At 44.2% G+C, this 17299-nt stretch overlaps 1 protein-coding gene across 1 annotated transcript in view; it reads left to right on the top strand.

Moving 5' to 3' along the window:
- LOC111153426 (semaphorin 5A) overlaps positions 1-17299 on the top strand; it is a 463009-nt gene that overhangs the window by 344477 nt on the left and 101233 nt on the right. The window contains exon 12 of the mRNA XM_022512436.1: positions 9419-9626. Within this exon, the coding sequence (XP_022368144.1) occupies positions 9419-9626 (208 nt within the window). The remainder of the gene's footprint in view (positions 1-9418; positions 9627-17299) is intronic.

Here is a 17299-nt window from a genome sequence, read left to right as displayed (position 1 = left end):
TCTCTCTCAAATAAATAAGATCTTAAAAAAAAAAAAAAGAAAAGAAAACATAATGATGATAGACCATTTGCAGTTACAGGTGGCACTTCCAAATGGGTCTCTCATATTTTCCCTATGGACTTGTCTTGTTAGTTTCAGAAAATGAACTGAATTAGGAAAGTAAAGGTGGTCTGTATTTTCCTATTTGTACATCAAGCTGCACACCTGTACTTCTCTTTCCTTGTTAGCTTAATTGTGGTTACTTTTTTGTTGTTGTTCGTGTTAGCTGTGACATGTTGATTGGATGGTAGAATATCAGTCATGTCATTCACACCTTTTCTGTCTGGGAGGTCCCCAGGATCATATGTTTTCTCAGAAAAGTGATACTTTTCTCAGAAACTACACTCCATCCAAGAGTAGGGACTAGCTTGAGCCCTAGTTAGAATGAAAACTCTACAGAGCAGACAAAGAACAGGAAGGAACCTTCTCTAATGGTTATGATTGCTTTGTGGCAACCCATAAGTTTCTGCAGTGATCTGACAATGATTGAATTCTCTCTCACAGGACATCTGTCACTTGCTCGTGGACAGACTGTCAGCCGGTGAAGCCAGGTGGGGAGATGAGGAATGTGGGGCCAGGTTTAGTCCCAGGGCTTTCTTCCCTAGCTAGCTAATCGTGAGCTTTTAACCTTTTTTTTTTTTTTTTTTAGATTTTTTTTTTAATTTATTTATTTTACAGAGAGAGAGAGAGAGATCACAAGTAGGCAGAGAGGCAGACAGAGAGAGAGGGGGAAGCAGGCTTCTCGCTGAGCAAAGAGCCCGATGCGGGGCTCGATCCCAGGACCCTGAGATCGTGACCTGAACTGAAGGCAGAGGCTTAACCCACTGAGCCACCCAGGTGCCCCAATGAGCTTTTAACCTTTAGATACCTGGGTTATCTTACCTGCAACAGGAAGCAGTTAGACTAGTACATGGGTGTGGTGTGGAGGGGAATCCTTTCTTCAAGGGAAATCATATGGCAGGTTTCAAATGTGTAAGGCTGTCTGGTGAAGCTTGTCATGCTATGGGTGAAGTGGACAGTTCATGAAGTTCATGAGGATGAACTTAATGCCTGTTTGGGGGAACAGGTGTCCACCTGGCTGCCTCGGGCAGCACCAAGGACAGCTCTGTGCATTTCTAGCCTGTCCAGTGCCACAGCTGTAGCCTCGGGGGCCTCCTGGACGCCTGAAATGTGGCTGGTCTGAAATGAAACTGGATTTTCAAGACTTAGCCTAAAATGAAGCAAAACATCTCCATATTATATTAATTACATATGATAATTTTACATCTTATAAATATTTTGGATACATTGGGTGAAATAAAAATTGATAATAAAAATTAATTCACCCATTTCCCTGTTTGTTTTTCCTTTTTAAATGTAGACACTAGAAAAATTTAAAATTACGTGGATTGTAATACATTTCTCTTGGATGGTGTTGGTCCAGACAAACTCTCTCAGTTCCCACCTGTAGGCATATGTGCTCTCGAAGGTTTTGTGGATTTTAATCATTGTTGCTGCTTTCCCAGGGGCCATGAGCAAGTCATCTTGGTCCCAGGAAACATGGTAGGAATTTGTCCTGGAAGCTCTTGTTACCACCACACTGTATTCTAAGAATATTTTTTTTTCACTGAAGCCAAAATACTTGCTTTTTTACTACTAAAAAGCACATTTATCTTTGTTCATTTTTGTTCTCATTTCATTTACTCTTCCCATGGAGTGCTCAATACCTCACCTGCCCTAGAACATTTTCCTGTAGGGTAGAGGTTTGTGGGTGGGGGCAAGATTTGGGGTTTCATGGATTATTTCTTGTGCCTGTCATTCTCTGGGGGAATTTCCTTATGTCCTTTTCAAGTAACACTTCAGTCTTCTGATAAGTTTTTCATAAATATTTTCCCCCAGGAGTCCCTCATTCATTTCAAAATTGAATTGATGACTCCTTCATATGAAGATGTTCCAAATTTGAAACCATTTTCTTTACAACCTTCTCTTTTTCCTTTGGTCATTTTCCTAAGGCTCAGAGTATTGAGGTTGAAATGAGTATCTCCGTGATTACAATCATCCAGTTTTACGTCTTGTGTTTTCTACCTGCTATCAGAGTCACTTCTGGTCTTCAGTGATATCATCAGTCACCCATAGAAATCAATATGCAGAACTGTTTGAATGTGCATTCTGATGACTTAGGCCCTAGAGGGTTTTCTTACCACTGGCAAGCGTGTTAGTAAAGCCCTATACTTGTGTGGAGTCAGGTCTGGTGACAGTGCTTGCATTGTCCTCGTTTCATATAGTAGTTGTCGCTTTGATTCCCAGAAATACCACCTTCTGAGTGTCTGTGGCACTTCTGCTCATCTTCAGGCACATATATGAATTTGGCCCTTGTGCCTCACTAGACAGATGGCATACAGGCTCAGGGACATCAGTCATTGTGTTTGCCCTACTGTGCCTGCATCCGCGTGGTCTGTAAGAGACGTTAGTGTGGTCCCAGTGACCAGGCGAACGCGTGCCTCCTGAAGCAGGTGCCCCCCAAAGCAGGAGCCCCCTGTGCATGTCCTTCCTGTGGGCATCTGATGGCAACTCCCATTGGATCAGAATGTTATCCCCAACTGGTTAAGTTTTATGACTTATAGCTGAGTTCATGGAATAAAAAGAGAATGCCACAATTTCCTTAAAGCTTACCTCTTCCTACGCAAGACACTGCTTTCTCAACAATAGCTTTGAATTAACATTTACTTTGGAATTCCTGGTTACAATCTTTGATCCCCGTTCATTAGATGTCTGGATCCCTTACAAGAAAGTGGGCACCTTATCAGAAAGACTTATCAGTTCTCAGGGCTCCTGGATGGCTCAGTGTTTAAAGCCTCTGCCTTCGGCTCAGGTCATGATCCCAGGGTCCTGGGAGCGAGCCCCACATCAGGCTCTCTGCTCAGTGGGGATCCTGCTTCCCCCTCTCTCTCTGCCTGCCTCTCTGCCTACTTGTGATCTCTGTCTGTCAAATAAATAAATAAAATCTTAAAAAAAAATCCTTATCAATTCTACTCTCTGAAACTCAATTTTCTCATCTATGAAGTAAGAATAATCATGCACGGACACTTGACCCTTGAGTAACAGAGAGCTAAGGGCACCCACACCCTGTGCATTTGACAGCCTGCATATGACTCTTGACTTCCCACAAACCTCACTACTTAGAGCCTACCTTGGACTGGAAGTCTTGCCAATGACGACAGTCATTAACACATACTCTATGTTATATGTAAGATATATTGTATTCTTACAATAAAGTGGGACAGAGGAAAGAAAACATTATTAAGAAAATCATAAGGCACCTCTGTGGCTCAGTTGGTTAAGCGTCTGCCTTTGGCTTAGGTCATGATCTCAGGGTCCTGGGATCAAGCCCAGCATCAGGCTCCCTGCTTAGCAGGGAGCCTGCCTCTCCCTCCCTCTCTGCTGCTCCCCCTGCTTGTGCTCTCCCTCCCTCCTTCTGTCAACTAAATAAAATCTTTAAAAAATGAAAGTCATAAGGAAGAGAAAATACATTTACAGTATCGTACTGTGGTTATTAAAAAAAATCCGCATGTAAGTGAACCTGCTCAGATCAAACCCGTGCTCATTAAGGGTGAGCTGTGTTCGCTACATCTTAACTAGCTTGCTGAGATGATCAGATGAAATGTGGGTGTAATAGGGTTGCCAGATTTAACAAAACACAGGATATCCAATTAAATTTTCATTTCAGATAAATATAAATACTACTGAGTAGGACATACGACTACCAAAATAATTATTCATGGTTTATCTAAAATTTAAATTTAAGTGGGCAGCCTTTATTTAATCTGGTAACCTCCTTTGATAGAAACATACTATTCGTCCTGCTGAAATGAGGCCAGTGTAAGTTACTCAGTACAATAAAGAATGGAATTTCCATGTGATTATGGCTATTCATGTCTTTCAAATAACAACCATACCATCGGCTTGGATTGGTCTTAAAGATCTCACAGTAGCTCTGTCTCTCCCACGATGCACCTGGTTTTCAATCGGGGAGACAAGCTACCAAAATGACTCTCAAATTTGTGTCCACAACAGACTTCGTAGTTGGCACTTTTTTACAAAAGCAGCTGTTACGAGAGTGTGCGCCAAAGCAGGGCCATTCCTGTGTCTGTGTTAGCTCCTCGGGCACCTGAGCCACAGTTGACAGAAAGTGCCAAGTTCTTTTCTTGTGAATCATCAGAATTTTAAAGAACGGTTGAGAAAGTTCTAAGTACTTCTTGTGTTAAAAACAAATAAAAAAACAAAACAAGCAAAATATCCCCCCAAAACAAATGGAAACTAATCTTGAAAAGTCCCTGAGCAGACAAAGCTAGGTTCGTCATACAAACAAAACGTAATCTGCTTCTTCTGCGAGGCTAACTTGACCTGGGTCGTTTCTTGCTTATGCCTCTGAAAATCATAAGAAAATCTTGAGCTGTGTGCCAAGGTTGATACGAGGCAACCCTTAACCAATTGCCTATTATTTAAGAAAATTCTAGTATTATAACCGGTTACCGTGAAGAATAAAGTCTCTGGCTTTGTAAAACAGTACACCCCGAGCCGCCTTCCACGTAACGGTCCAAGTGCTCTGGTCTCATGCTGCCCTTCGCTGTGTGCACAGTAAACATTTATGGATCACTACCTCGATGAGTCATTGGTTTTACTTCTATTATTTCTGAACTTTCGATACTAGCATATGTTTTTTTTTTTAATCCCCCCCACCTGCAAGTCACTTTGAGTAGAGCATTGAATTTTTGGTTTTGGGGAAGTACATATGCTTTTATTTTTAATGGCGAATTTTCAGAGTTGATATTTTATCAGATGAAGCCAAGTAAAATGGTTTTCTCTGTTCCTGGTTCGCTTATGACACTTCCGCTGACGTCTCTGCATCGTGGGGGAATAACGTTTCTTGTTTTGCCTTCACGCAGACTGAATATTTAACCGGGACTTTTTCTAGCAAACGCGCAGATAATAATGACGTTCCTGTTCCTTCTTTCCACACTTTTGTCCTCACTTGTCGGTGAGTTTCTCACCCAGAGTGTTTATTATTCTCCACAGGCCGTAGCAGCGGCCAGTCTGCCTACATCAGAGCACAGGAGTGACATAGTGTTTGCCCCCCATGCTGCTTTGGTCAAGCACAGAAGCCACAAAACAAGTAAATGAGTAATTAAACTCTGATAAATGTTATAGGGCAGAAACAACAACAAAAAATTAAGTGCTCTCTGGGACCGACCAGGGTGCCACTGTTTTTTGAACAAAATCGATATTTGCCCACTCATCTCTTTTACGGGCCAGCCTCTGCCTTTCTGCCACAGAAAGAGACAAATGTCTGTTCCAGATCCTTGTTCCAGAGCAAGTGTTTCCACCATATGTTGAGTAACGAGGAGAGAATATTCCACTGGAACTTGAGGGAACATGGAAGGTCAGTTGGCTACCTACCAGGCCAGTGGCAGCTGGTGGGGGTTCTAGAGTCTCTGCTTAAAATGCTTAAAATGGTGGTGTCACGTTAGTGTCGTGGGATTCAGGAATGTTGCTCCTTCAACCCGTCCCTCTTCTTTTCTGAAACGCAGGATGACCTAAGCTTTCTTTTTCTTTGTTTTGATGTACTCCAAGGAGAAATAGATCCCTCAGAATTCCAGGAGTAGTTTGCAGTTCAAAATGTATCTGTTTGTAGCAAAATGATGTGACGTAGAAGTGTCAGCTCTCAGTATGCTACAGGGTAATCATATCACAGTGGATAAATGTGGCAGATCCGTATGAGGCGGGCCTTAAACTTACACAGTGTTCCATGCCTCAATTAAAAAAATTTTTTTTTGGACTACAACTGTGATACTCAGTCACTCATTTAAAAACTGAAAAGAAGCCTGGGTGGCTCAGTCAGCCAAACCTCTGCCTGTGGCTCAGGTCATGATCTCGGGAGTCACACTGGGCTCCCTGATAGGCGGGGAGTCTGCTTCTCCCTCTTCCTTTGCCCCTCCCCACTCCATGCTTATGCTCTCACATGCTCTCTCTCTTTCTCTCTCAAATAAATAAAATCGTTAAAAAAATTTTTTTTAAATGTAAAGAAAAGTAAGTGGCCCTGGAGAGGAAAAGAACAAGACCTAACTATGCCCCCAAGAGAGGGCAGAGAGCAGGAGTGAGAGACAAACAGTGAAAGAACGCCCTGACCTGGGCATCACAGACACCCTGGGAGGAAGCATCTACCTGTGGGTGTACAGATGGGCACAGGGAAGCCCCCCATAGCTGTCAGAGCAAGGACACAAGGACAGCAGTCTGATGAAGGTGGCCGGGTGGCCCCTCTGGGCAGAGAGCCTGTATGTGCAAGACTGGGGACTCTCGGGCTCATGGAGCTGTGGGTGCCCTTGTGCCCAGCATGCGGAGAGATGGTGGTGTGAGGGAGCCCTCGGGAGACTTGGGACCATGGTGGCATCTCACGTACAAGGTCTGTGGCGTGGTCACATGCGGGTCCTGACGCTCACTTCAGACACAGGGGAGTAGAGCGAGTCTTCTGGAAACATCCAGCTGCGGAAGGTATGCTCCACCAAGGCAGCAGGGTGTAAGCTCAGAATGAGAACAAAGCAGGGGCTAGGGAAAGAAAAGCTTCACTGAAACAGAGGTTCCTACAAGGTTACCTCAGGTCCACGTGGGCTCGTCCCGGCACCAAAGGCAGGGGGAGCTTCAAGAAGCTCCTTGCTTAACCAGACTCTGGAGAGAGTGCGGGAGTCCCAGCAGAGGCACAGATGATGGACAAGCACATGAATCCACACTAAGTTCTGTTGTCTGAAGTGCTCAGCCCCACGGTTGGGTTCGATCCCATCTGCTAGAAAGCGATACACGACGTGCAGAAGTATGCATTGAAATGTTTTGACCAGGGACGCCTGGATGGCTCAGCTGGTTAAACCTCTACCTTCAGGTCAGGTCATGATCCCAGGGTTCTGAGATCAAGCCCTGAGTCAGGTTCCCTGCTCACCAGGGAGTCTGTGTCTCCCTCTTCCTCTGCCTGCCACTCCCCCTGCTTCTGCTCTCTCCCTCTGTCAAATAAATAAATGAAATCTTAAAAAAAAAAAAAAATGTTTTGACCAGTGATGGCTATTCCTTTAAATCAAGTCCTTAAACATCTCTTAAAATTTGTTTTTCCTGGCAGTTGTCTAATAATTTGACGTGCTTGTAAGCATGTCGACAGCTGAACTATTACTCATTTGGGTGGGCTTCTCGGACTAGCAGTCCATCAGCAGTACAAATAACGAACATCGATAAACAATATAAATAATAAACTTCAAGGTCTTTATTCAACTGTTGAAGAGCACCTTGTTCTCTAATCCACATTTCCCATGACTCTTATGTGTCAGTAGTCCAAAGATGACGACTTTCCTGCTGGACTCCATCTGCCCTGTCCCCACCCTGTTCCCACACTCATCCTGGCATTGCTTTAAAATGTCCTTGTTTCATTGCCAAGGGTCTCTCACTTAAGGGCTCCTATGAGCCTCGCTGCCCACACGGTGGTGGCGGTCCCTGGTTCCCCATCCTGGCCCCTGGCTCCGACGATGTCTTCTGTTGTCACAGAGACATCTGTGAAGGGCCTCCCAAAGGGTGGCCAGGGCCTCTGTGCTGGCGCTTCCATCTGCTGGGGCAGACCTCCTCTCAGGGTGTTGCAGTTGTGACATCCTCCCTGAAGTCACCTTCCCTGAAGCTCCCATCTTTCCCCGTCATGGCTTGGTGCTATGCCCATTTGTGGGTGCTTGGATCTCTGAGCAGAGGGGGACCCCGAGTCACTGAAGTTGAATTTCCCACCAGCTGGGAGCTGTGGTCACCAAGTCCAAATTCAGTTGACTTTTGTAGTGAAGACACACACATTTTCTTGCACACTTCAGTCTGTGAGATGTTCATTTGTTAGAATGTCTGCTGCCTGCTGTATAGGCTGCCTCTCTGTCTGTCTGTCTGTCTCTCTCTCTCTCTCACACACACACACACACACTTTCCTCCAAGACAGCCCCTACATTTCTTGTCTTCCCAGTATATAGCGTCATTCTGTCTATGCCTGAACTATCTCAAAACTAAGACAGTTACCCAGGCAGCTGGAGAGAAAATTAAGCAATGCTTTACTAATACTGCATACATTATGATGAAGTCGATTCATAATCAATAAGGATTCCCTGGAGATGTGCTTCCGGTATACTTTGTGAAATAAATTCAGGATAATATATGTCTCCACATGTATTTTTCTCTTGAAATGAAGCATTCTAAGTCTCTGAGAACTTCCATTGGGCATGGAAAACTGAAATATGTTCCTGTCCAAAGTCTTCTTGAGATGTATGGATTGATAGGAAGCCTTGAAGTCAAAGGTTCTTGATTTAATTCTGGTTTTGGAATAACTCCCTGGCCTCGTTCTCTGTATGTGCGGGATGAGAATTGTAATGGTTTGAAAAATCAGGATTCTGCTAGGTTGATTAGAGGAGCCTGATGATGGCTGCAGGAGGTGCTCCTAGTGGGTTGGTGTCTTGCCCTGGGCTTATAGGCTGACAGCAAGGGCCTCACCCTAGTGCACCCAACATTAGTGTGTGCTTTGGGTCTGTGTCTCTGACACATGGCATTGGCCATGCTGTGCCTCTCCCTGGCTGAAAGGACACTTCTCCGTGCTCTTCATAGCCAGTCCGGGGAGATGCCTGGTTCAGAGGCCATAGTCAGAGCCATGCTTTTATGAGTAGGTGAGCACGAACACACGGTGAGCGGAAAACCTGGGGCAGGGAACAGACCAGGCTGGGAACAGATGTTCCCTTATACAGGAGAGAAGAATTTGGGACTTTGAGACAGAGAAGGGCATCCCAAAGAACATGCATTCGAGAGAAAGAGGAAAGGGGCTTTCTAGACAGAGGAGGAAGAGAGACAGCAAAGGATGAACTTGCGAGGCAGGAAGGAAAAGGTGTGTTCCTTGCTGTCCTGCATATCTGCGATTGCCCATCCCATCATGTGGTGTCTGTCCTGGCTGGGTGGCAAGGTCAGCACCTCTCTCTGATGCTAGGAATCCAGGATAATCTCCTGCAGAGTCCTCTAATGGGATGGAGCTGAGCTGGCTACTTGGAGCCTCAGGAAGCTTTCCTGAGCTCCAGGTGTCTGCACTTGGAACTGGGTGAGGCACATGGTGGCTGAGAGGTTCTCGTCACCAGCTGCATGCTATCCCTGTACCAGCTGCTGGCACCTGCTGCACCTCCAGCACTGACCACTGAACAGGCCTGGGCTGGGATACGGGTGTTGGCATTTGTAAAAGCCCCTCAGATGATCCTGTGTGCAGCCAGGCTGGAGAAGCACAGCTGCTTAGGGGCGGAGTGACTGGTGAGACCTGCTCACCTTGTTTTGCTTTTCTCCTTCCCCGTTGCCCTCCCAGATTACGGAACCATTAAAAAAGTGAGGGCGCCCTTGGCCCTGGCTGCTGGCAGCTGTTTGCTGGAAGAGATCGAGCTCTTTCCCGAGCGGCGGGGACAGCCCATCCGGAGCCTGCAGATCCTCCACAGCCAGAGCGTCCTGTTCGTGGGCCTGCAGGAGCACGTGGCCAAGGTCCCGCTGAAGAGATGCCCGTTCTACCGCACGCGCAGGTAGGGCAGCCCTGGCGGTTTATGGCCTCAGGACCTGAACATTCCTGTGAGCCCTGCATCCCAGGGTGCAGAAAGGTCGATGCAAACTCATTTACTGGGCTGGGAATAACCCGCCAGTATCTGCAAGGAAGGGGCCACGTTAGGACATCTGTAAACGGCTGTCAGGGTTAAAATAAGCTCTTCTGTGCATGATAACACTCAGCAGTAATGCTCATACTTGGTGTTCCTGCATTAATCTGTACGAGTTTATTTTTATAGGAATTTATGTAATATACGCAGCATCCCCTCCCTGGGGCAGTTCTCATGGTACTGTCCTCAGCACCAGCTCTCTTAGGACACTGCCTCTCTCCTGAGGCACCTTCTCACCCCTACTCAATTCTCATTGGCCATGGGGTGTCCACTGTGGACCACAGTGGCCTTCGAAGCTCAGTTTGGGTAAGTGCAGGCCCAGGTGGTCCGGAAATGACAAGTACTATGTACACTATACACCTGACCAGCACTTGAATGTTGGAATATTGCATGAGGGCTCTGACCCCCAACAAAAGATTGCCCTTAGGGAAATAATCATCTCATATGGTCTCAGAGGTCAGTGATCTCAGTAACTCCACCCCCAGTGCAGTCTGTAAGGGCAGAATAGGTATGGAAATGGACTGTTCGGGTATATCACTCACAGATACCACTCACACAGGTCATACTTTCTCAAACAAGGTTGCTCATGGCCTGGGCTTTGGGACTCACAGACTGGCAGTCACATGACAGATTGCCCATGCTATTTCTTGACCTGGTTGGTAAAGTATTTTAGATCTCACTTTTTCACGTAATGTGAAAATTGCTATAGAATCAAATGGGATAATGCATATGGTCTAAAATTTAAAGGACTCTGCAAAGTGGGCGTTCTCTTGTAGAAGGGAGGTTTTTGTGTATAATAAAAACCATTACAATATTCCTTTCTAGATGGTTCTAGACAATGAAATATATGGTGCCTCCTTTGGTATCAGGGTGTTGAGGGATATTGTAAGGGACTATCTCCCTAGCGATGATAGTTAGCGATAATGCCGGTGAACGATAATAACAGAGTGATATGTATCAGCAACTATCTTTTATATATATAAACACCTTTTCCCTAAAGTTAACCAATGGGTGCTTGAAATTTTTTCTGGTTTGTGTTCCCTACTGACCTGGTGCAGGAATAATTCTGCCCAGTTGCTGATGGTCAGTGGGTGACAAGGAGACTTGGGATCTTGCCAGCAAGCTTGTCGAAAGTTGGAATGCCCCTGGAAGGGCCCCAGTCTTCCAGCCACAGCCCAGGGAGCTCTGACTTGTCATGGACTTTGGGTGGGGGGGTGCTGCGTGACACCAGATAATACGCAGGAAGACATAAGCCTGTGCTGTATGTGCGGTGGGTCTGGGGCCAGAATGAAAGTTCATGGCTTGCACGATAAGGCAGCTTATCTTTTCCATGGTACTTTGCCTTATTGAGTCAGGATTACAATAGCCCAGGTCCTTGTGACTGTGACCTGAGAAGCTAACTCCTGCGTCAGGTCTGGGTACCAAGCTGTCACGGCACCCACCTCATATCCTGCAACGCCACATGTGGAGCCCAGTCAGGAAACCACAGGAGCCGGCCACCACGAGGCACAGCAGCCCGGGAGCTGTTCAAATTCCCCTTTCTCCTGCAAGGAGAATAAGGCCACTTGTCTGTCTTCGTCATGTTTTGGGGAGGAGAAGATTAACAGTTATATCCAGAGCTGAATCTCCCTGCTGTTTTCTTGTCTACCCACTTGGAGAAGAGCCTCGGGAAATTAGAACTTTATTGTAAATGGAGAGACTGCAGAGTTCTGTGTCCCCATACTCAGAAAGGGCTAGATTGTGTTTGACCCTCAAATATTCCATTTGAGAAAAGAAAAATGTGAAGACTCAAACCCAAGCATTTCTGTGGATTCTTTCCATTATGTTTCTTTGCCATGCTTTTCCAATAGAAAAACAAGAGAACCTCCCCCATTAACACTAGCTGGAGAAAAGTGTCCATTTTTCAGAAACTAATATCTATATGACCAGATTTTTTTTTGATGCGTTATGGGGAAAAGTTTTATTTTTTTTTTTTTTTTTTTTTTTACAAAAGCAATTTTAATTTTCTAAAAATGTGACTAAAGAAGTACACTGAATAGGAACAGGATAGCAATTAACAACTGAGCAATAATTTCTTTGTTAAATATATATTCCATAGTAGAATATAAGTAATTTCATTCCTTATTAGAAAAATCGATTTTATAAATGAGTTTTGTAATGCTTAACAAGAAAAACTGAACTTAACTAAAGTACCTGTCTCCTTCCAAATCATATTCACATTTTAGAAAAAAAAATTTTTTTAGTATTCGTTTTTGAAAGGCCATGCACAATTTGATGTCTCTTAAGATGTTTATAAATGATAATCATTGATAGAGTCCTGTGCGTTTCTTTTACATATCTGGCTCTGTGCTAGCTCTTACCATCGTTTCCTGTCACCACTATACCCTGAGGGTCAAGTCGCCCGTCATCTCCATTTTTAGATGAGGAGATGGGGGCTAAGGTGTTTGGATCCTGCCAAACATACCAAAAAGGTCACATACCTCGTTCATTATGAAACCAAGGTTCAGGGCTGGAGCTCTGACCTCAAGGTCCAGGCTTTGTCTTATAGTTCACTGTGCTGCCCCTGGGACAATGAGGACATCAGTCCAGTGGTCAGGTGTCAGCAGAGACTAGCTGCTAGACAGGCCTAGAACAGAAACTAGAATTCTGAGCTCTGCATGCCAGGCCACATTTCATTCAGCCCATCAGACCATGAACCAAAATTGGGGCTTTGTCTTTCCCAGTCTGTGCAACCTCCAGCATGGTGCCCAGCTCAAGACAGGGTCAGTAAACATTTATCAGATTTACAAATGGGTAGTACCTTTCCCCTCTCTGCTATTTTACTTCATAATCTATAAAGTAAACCTAAATTCTCACGAAACAGTTAAACTCCCTTTGCAGAAAAGTGTAGTGATATAAAGCATTAGCTAAAGGATCAAATGCCCCTGGGATTTAGGTGTTTGTTGTTTCATTTTTGCTTAATTTTAAGAACTAATTGAGGAGAGAAGAAAGCTGGAATCCAGGAGCATCCTAGTCCACATATAAAGTAGAAGTTTTGCTTTATAAAACTGGAGGGAAAGATGGAACCATTAAGAAAGAGATTGGCTCCATTTGTGAATGGATGTCTAGCCATTCTTAATTCATTTAGCTTGTAATAATGTCATTTAGTTAAAGAAATTAACACTCATTAAGAAGATTAGTATGGCAGTTAGGTTACTGCAGAACATGTCTTGATTGAAAGAGTAAAGTTTGAAAACGTGGAGTTATATGTCAGTACCTTTATTAATTAAATATCGTCTACAGGCAGCATCTGTCTTGCAGGAGAATGCGATGTATAGAGAGAAATTGCAGGATTCCCTAAGGTCTTCCAGCTTCCAGCAAGACAACTTTAGCCATTCAGTAATGAATCACATAAACATTCTGAAGGAATTTTGACATATACTCAATTTACAAAGTAAATATTCTCCCTTTGAAATGAATTTGATATTTTCCAAATCTCAATGTCTTGAGGTTTTGTTTGCATTGACTTTGGATTAGCTTCTAAAGACTGTAATTTTCCTTTGTTAATTCATTCATAATATATTTATTGATCTTGATATGTGCCAAGCACCAAGTGAGCCCCTGAGTGTAGGATGACGAATGAGGCACCCCTGACCCTGTCTCCATGGGGCTCAGAGTCTAATGAGTAATTCTGGCATAAATAAAATCTCCTGAATATCAATTGTGGATTTGAGCCAAAGGACCTTAGAATTACCTTAGATCTTATCCCAAAATCAATTTATCATTAAAATCTGATCCTATACTGTACCAGGACCTAATCTTCAGGCCTGACATCTTGTCCAATTATTTTTTAAGCTATATTTGAATCACAGCCAGTGTTCCAAGCTTAAGTTTCTAATAGTAAGAGAATTAATCACCAGTTATCATATATTTATTGAATGGGGTATTCACTCTGTGGATTTTTCTGAAGCCAAAAAATGATGACTATGAAGACATACGCATTATGTGATAATAACTGAAAAAAGCAAAAAGCAAAACAGTAGTACATATATGCCATCATTATAACTTTAAAAAAAATAGGAGGGAAAGACAAAGTACATTCACCAACATCTAGTTAACACACTGTAAGAGGGGCTTGGCTGAAATACTATTTTTGTTTAAAGATTTTATTTATTTATTTGACAGACAGAGATCACAGGTAGGCAGAGAAGCAGGCAGAGAGAGGAAGGGAAGCAGGCTCCCTGCTGAGCAGAGAGCCCGATGTGGGGCTCGATCCCAGGACCCTGGGATCATGACCTGAGCCGAAGGCAGAGGCTTTAACCCACTGAGTCACCCAGGCACCCCTGAAATGCTATTTTTTTAGTGGAATCACAAGTTAACACCTCCAGGTCCTGGGTAGGTCAGAAAATGAACAGTTAAAATGTGGTAGATAGAGATGAGCATACATAAACTTAACTAGTGATTTATGAAGCATAAGTCATATTACTGTTTTTTTCTGTAATAGGGAAAAACACAGATTTTGTGGGGTCTGAAGCTTATACAGTTTGGGAGCAGGTCTTGCTAAGAAAAAGAATATCACAATTATGGACACAAAATGTCAAAGACCAGTCTTAGCTCCTTAACGAATCTTGTGAAGTAAAGAAGGTTAAGCTTCCTTAACTTCATGGCAGATCCATCTTTGGCAATGATATAAACACATATTTTGAGTCAGGTTCACAGTAAAAGCAAAGAACGTTTGTGAACACCATCTTGTAGAGATGTCATGAGCTGCTTCTACAACAATGGGATTATGAGTATATATTTTTTTCTTTTTCTTGATCAAATCTTTTTTAAAGATGTATTTATTTGAGAGAGAGAGCAAGAGAGAAAGCAGGAGGAGGGACAGTGGGAGACAATCTTCAGGCAGACTCCCTGCCCAGCATGGAGCCTGAGGCAGGGCTTGATCTCACCACCCTGAGATACCTGAGTTGAAACCAAGAGTCAGACGCTTAACCGACTGAGTCACTCAGGCGCCCCTCTTGGGGTGATAATCATATCATTTTTGCCATGGAGAACACAGTTTCTAAGAACAAGCAAGAGCACTTAAAATATTCCATAGGTCAAATCTACTAGGATAGGCTCTCCGCTTTCCTTGGTGATGCGTTAGCCAGCCAACAGTTTTGGATTCAGCTTTCTGTTCAATTTCCTCACGGAGCATGTTTCTGTTTCCTAAATGGCAATGCGTGTTCTAGTCACTTGTATAAAGTCAGATAATTGTTGTCATTACCAACCTTTTGTACCTCAGCTGAGTTTGAGAAACACGACCAGAGAGTGCACAATGAGTAGATGTCCACTCCCCAGCTTCCTGCTTTTGCATTCCCCGGTTTAAAGCTGGGTAGAGAACTCCGTGGGTAAACTTGGGCTGCAGCGGTGTTCTCAACTCCAGATCCTTGCAGCTGAGTTATCCTGGCCAGCAGCACCTTGGCTTTTATACACCAAGCTTCCCTTAAGCTTTTTATTTGCAGCATAATCCAATGAATTAATGATTCTTAAGGAAATAACCAACCCCACGTGTCTGCTAAAGTGCTTGTGTATGGAAAGATCATGAGCTTCAGATTCAGGTGGATCCTAGATAAGCTTTTACATGGTGTGTGATTATAAGCAAACCACTCAGTATGGTACTGGGAGCACAAAGACAAAGAGCACATCATGGGTCTGGGAGATGGAAAGAATTCAGTAGACGATGGTTCCTGTCCCTTCCTGCTTCCCTAGTCTAGTCTGCTTATGGAGGTCCTGCTGAGTTGGCATTGCTAGTGAATGGTATTTCTTCACGCCTTTTATACTCTGTTGAAGGGTTAGTTTAAACTTTTCTCTCTGTCCCAAGTAGAATTAAAAATCAAACCTAAGAAAAGAAGGGAGGGAGGGAGGAAGGAAGGAAGGGAAGAAAAGGAAGGAAAAGAAGTGATGGAAAGGAAGGAAGGAAGGGAAGGGAGGAAGGAAGGAAAGAGAGAGAGGAATGAAGGAAGGAAGGGAGGGAGGGAAGGAAAGAAAAGGAAGAAAGGGAGAAGGGGAGACAGAGAGAGAAGGGGCAAGAGAGGAGAGAAAAGGAGAAAAAAAGTAAAATAGCTCTTGTATATGTGCTTTGCCTTCTTTGTTGAGGTGTACTACTCATTGCCTCTGGCCGATCCACCTGGACCTGTCAAGAATTTGCTTTTTTGCCTTTAAACCACTTCACTTTGAGAGGTACAAGGCTAGTCAGGCCAGACTCTGCTCCTGGTACTACATTATGTCCTTGGCTTTGGTCTGTCTGGCAAATACATTTTCTGGCAGTTTGTGAGGTTCTACCCTGTCTTACCTTCTGTCAGCATGGCTCCATTCAGTTGGTAGGAGCCTCTGTCAGGGGATATTCAGTAATTCCTTGTCCCAAGTCCCTCATTGTGTCATATATCTATCTACCCAGAGAGGCTAAGATTCAGGCAACTGATGGAGGGAGATTGGACAGGGCCAGGTGTAAGGAGAGCCAAGTGCTTACCCTCCTTGCTGCTGTCACCAGGTTGGGGAGGGCACCGGGGAACCCAGAGTAGATGCCACCCTTGCCAGAAGTGCTCTGCTGACACAGAGAGAAGTTCTTCCCTTGGGCTTGGCTGTGTCCTCACAGGGGGATTCTCTGGCATTGGCATTTAAGCCTCATGACTCATTCATGGGCAAACTGTTAAGTTGGGTGAATTATAAGGGGTCAGCATAATATAAATGTTTTCTCTGGACTTACTGTCCTCTAAAGCTTTGTGTAAGAGTTCAGGTGTATTCCTTGACCCCTTGGGCATCCTTCAAGTGTAAATGACAACTTTTCATAGTCTCCAGTGTCTTCTGATTCTGCCCATGAAACCCTCATCTACTCAGCCACAGCAGGGCTTCTCTCGAAGAAACATGAGATGGGCAAAGAGTAATCATGTCTTCATTTTTCTCTGATTGGTGGGGGAGGCAAGGACACTGTGGCCCTTTCATTACCTCTGTTCTGCAGAGGAGAGAACATAGAATACCAAAAGTGCAGGCTTTTCCCTGAATGAAGTGACCACAGATACTTTTCTTTCCTTCTTGGGCAGTTGGACACAGTGTTTTCTGGTCCTTGTTCCCCACAGTGACTTCAATATCCCTGAGCTGCGAAGGGCTCACCTTGGGTCATCAATACTCTGTGTGTCCTCTTTGTCCTGGTTTTGGTCCTTGAGCACAGAACTGACCACAGCTGAGCCTGCCTTCCCTGGACAGCTTCATCCTGGGGGCACACTTGGCCTCTGCAGAAAGACATTATGTTTGTTAAAAGACAAATTTCATGACAATTGAGATCCACTGGAAGGGTAAGAGAAACAACTCAGGTGCCGTGTGTGACAAGTGGGGGAAGTGGGATTGACTGTGTCCTGTCAGAAACTGAAGCTGATGGCCCAAGTTGATGACAGTTGCTAGACTCCCAGGAGCACTCCTGTTTTGCTTATTTCAAATACTCTTTACTCTTTAACTATTTCTTTTTTAGTCTTGATTTTCCCCAAATGCTTCATAATATGTGTATCAGTCTTGTTCAGTTTTAAAAC

Source organism: Enhydra lutris, unplaced genomic scaffold, assembly GCF_002288905.1.
Source record: "Enhydra lutris kenyoni isolate GAN:26980312 unplaced genomic scaffold, ASM228890v2 scaffoldscaffold32, whole genome shotgun sequence".
Classification (NCBI taxonomy): Eukaryota; Metazoa; Chordata; class Mammalia; order Carnivora; family Mustelidae; genus Enhydra; species Enhydra lutris.
This window is presented reverse-complemented; position numbering and strand designations above follow the sequence as displayed.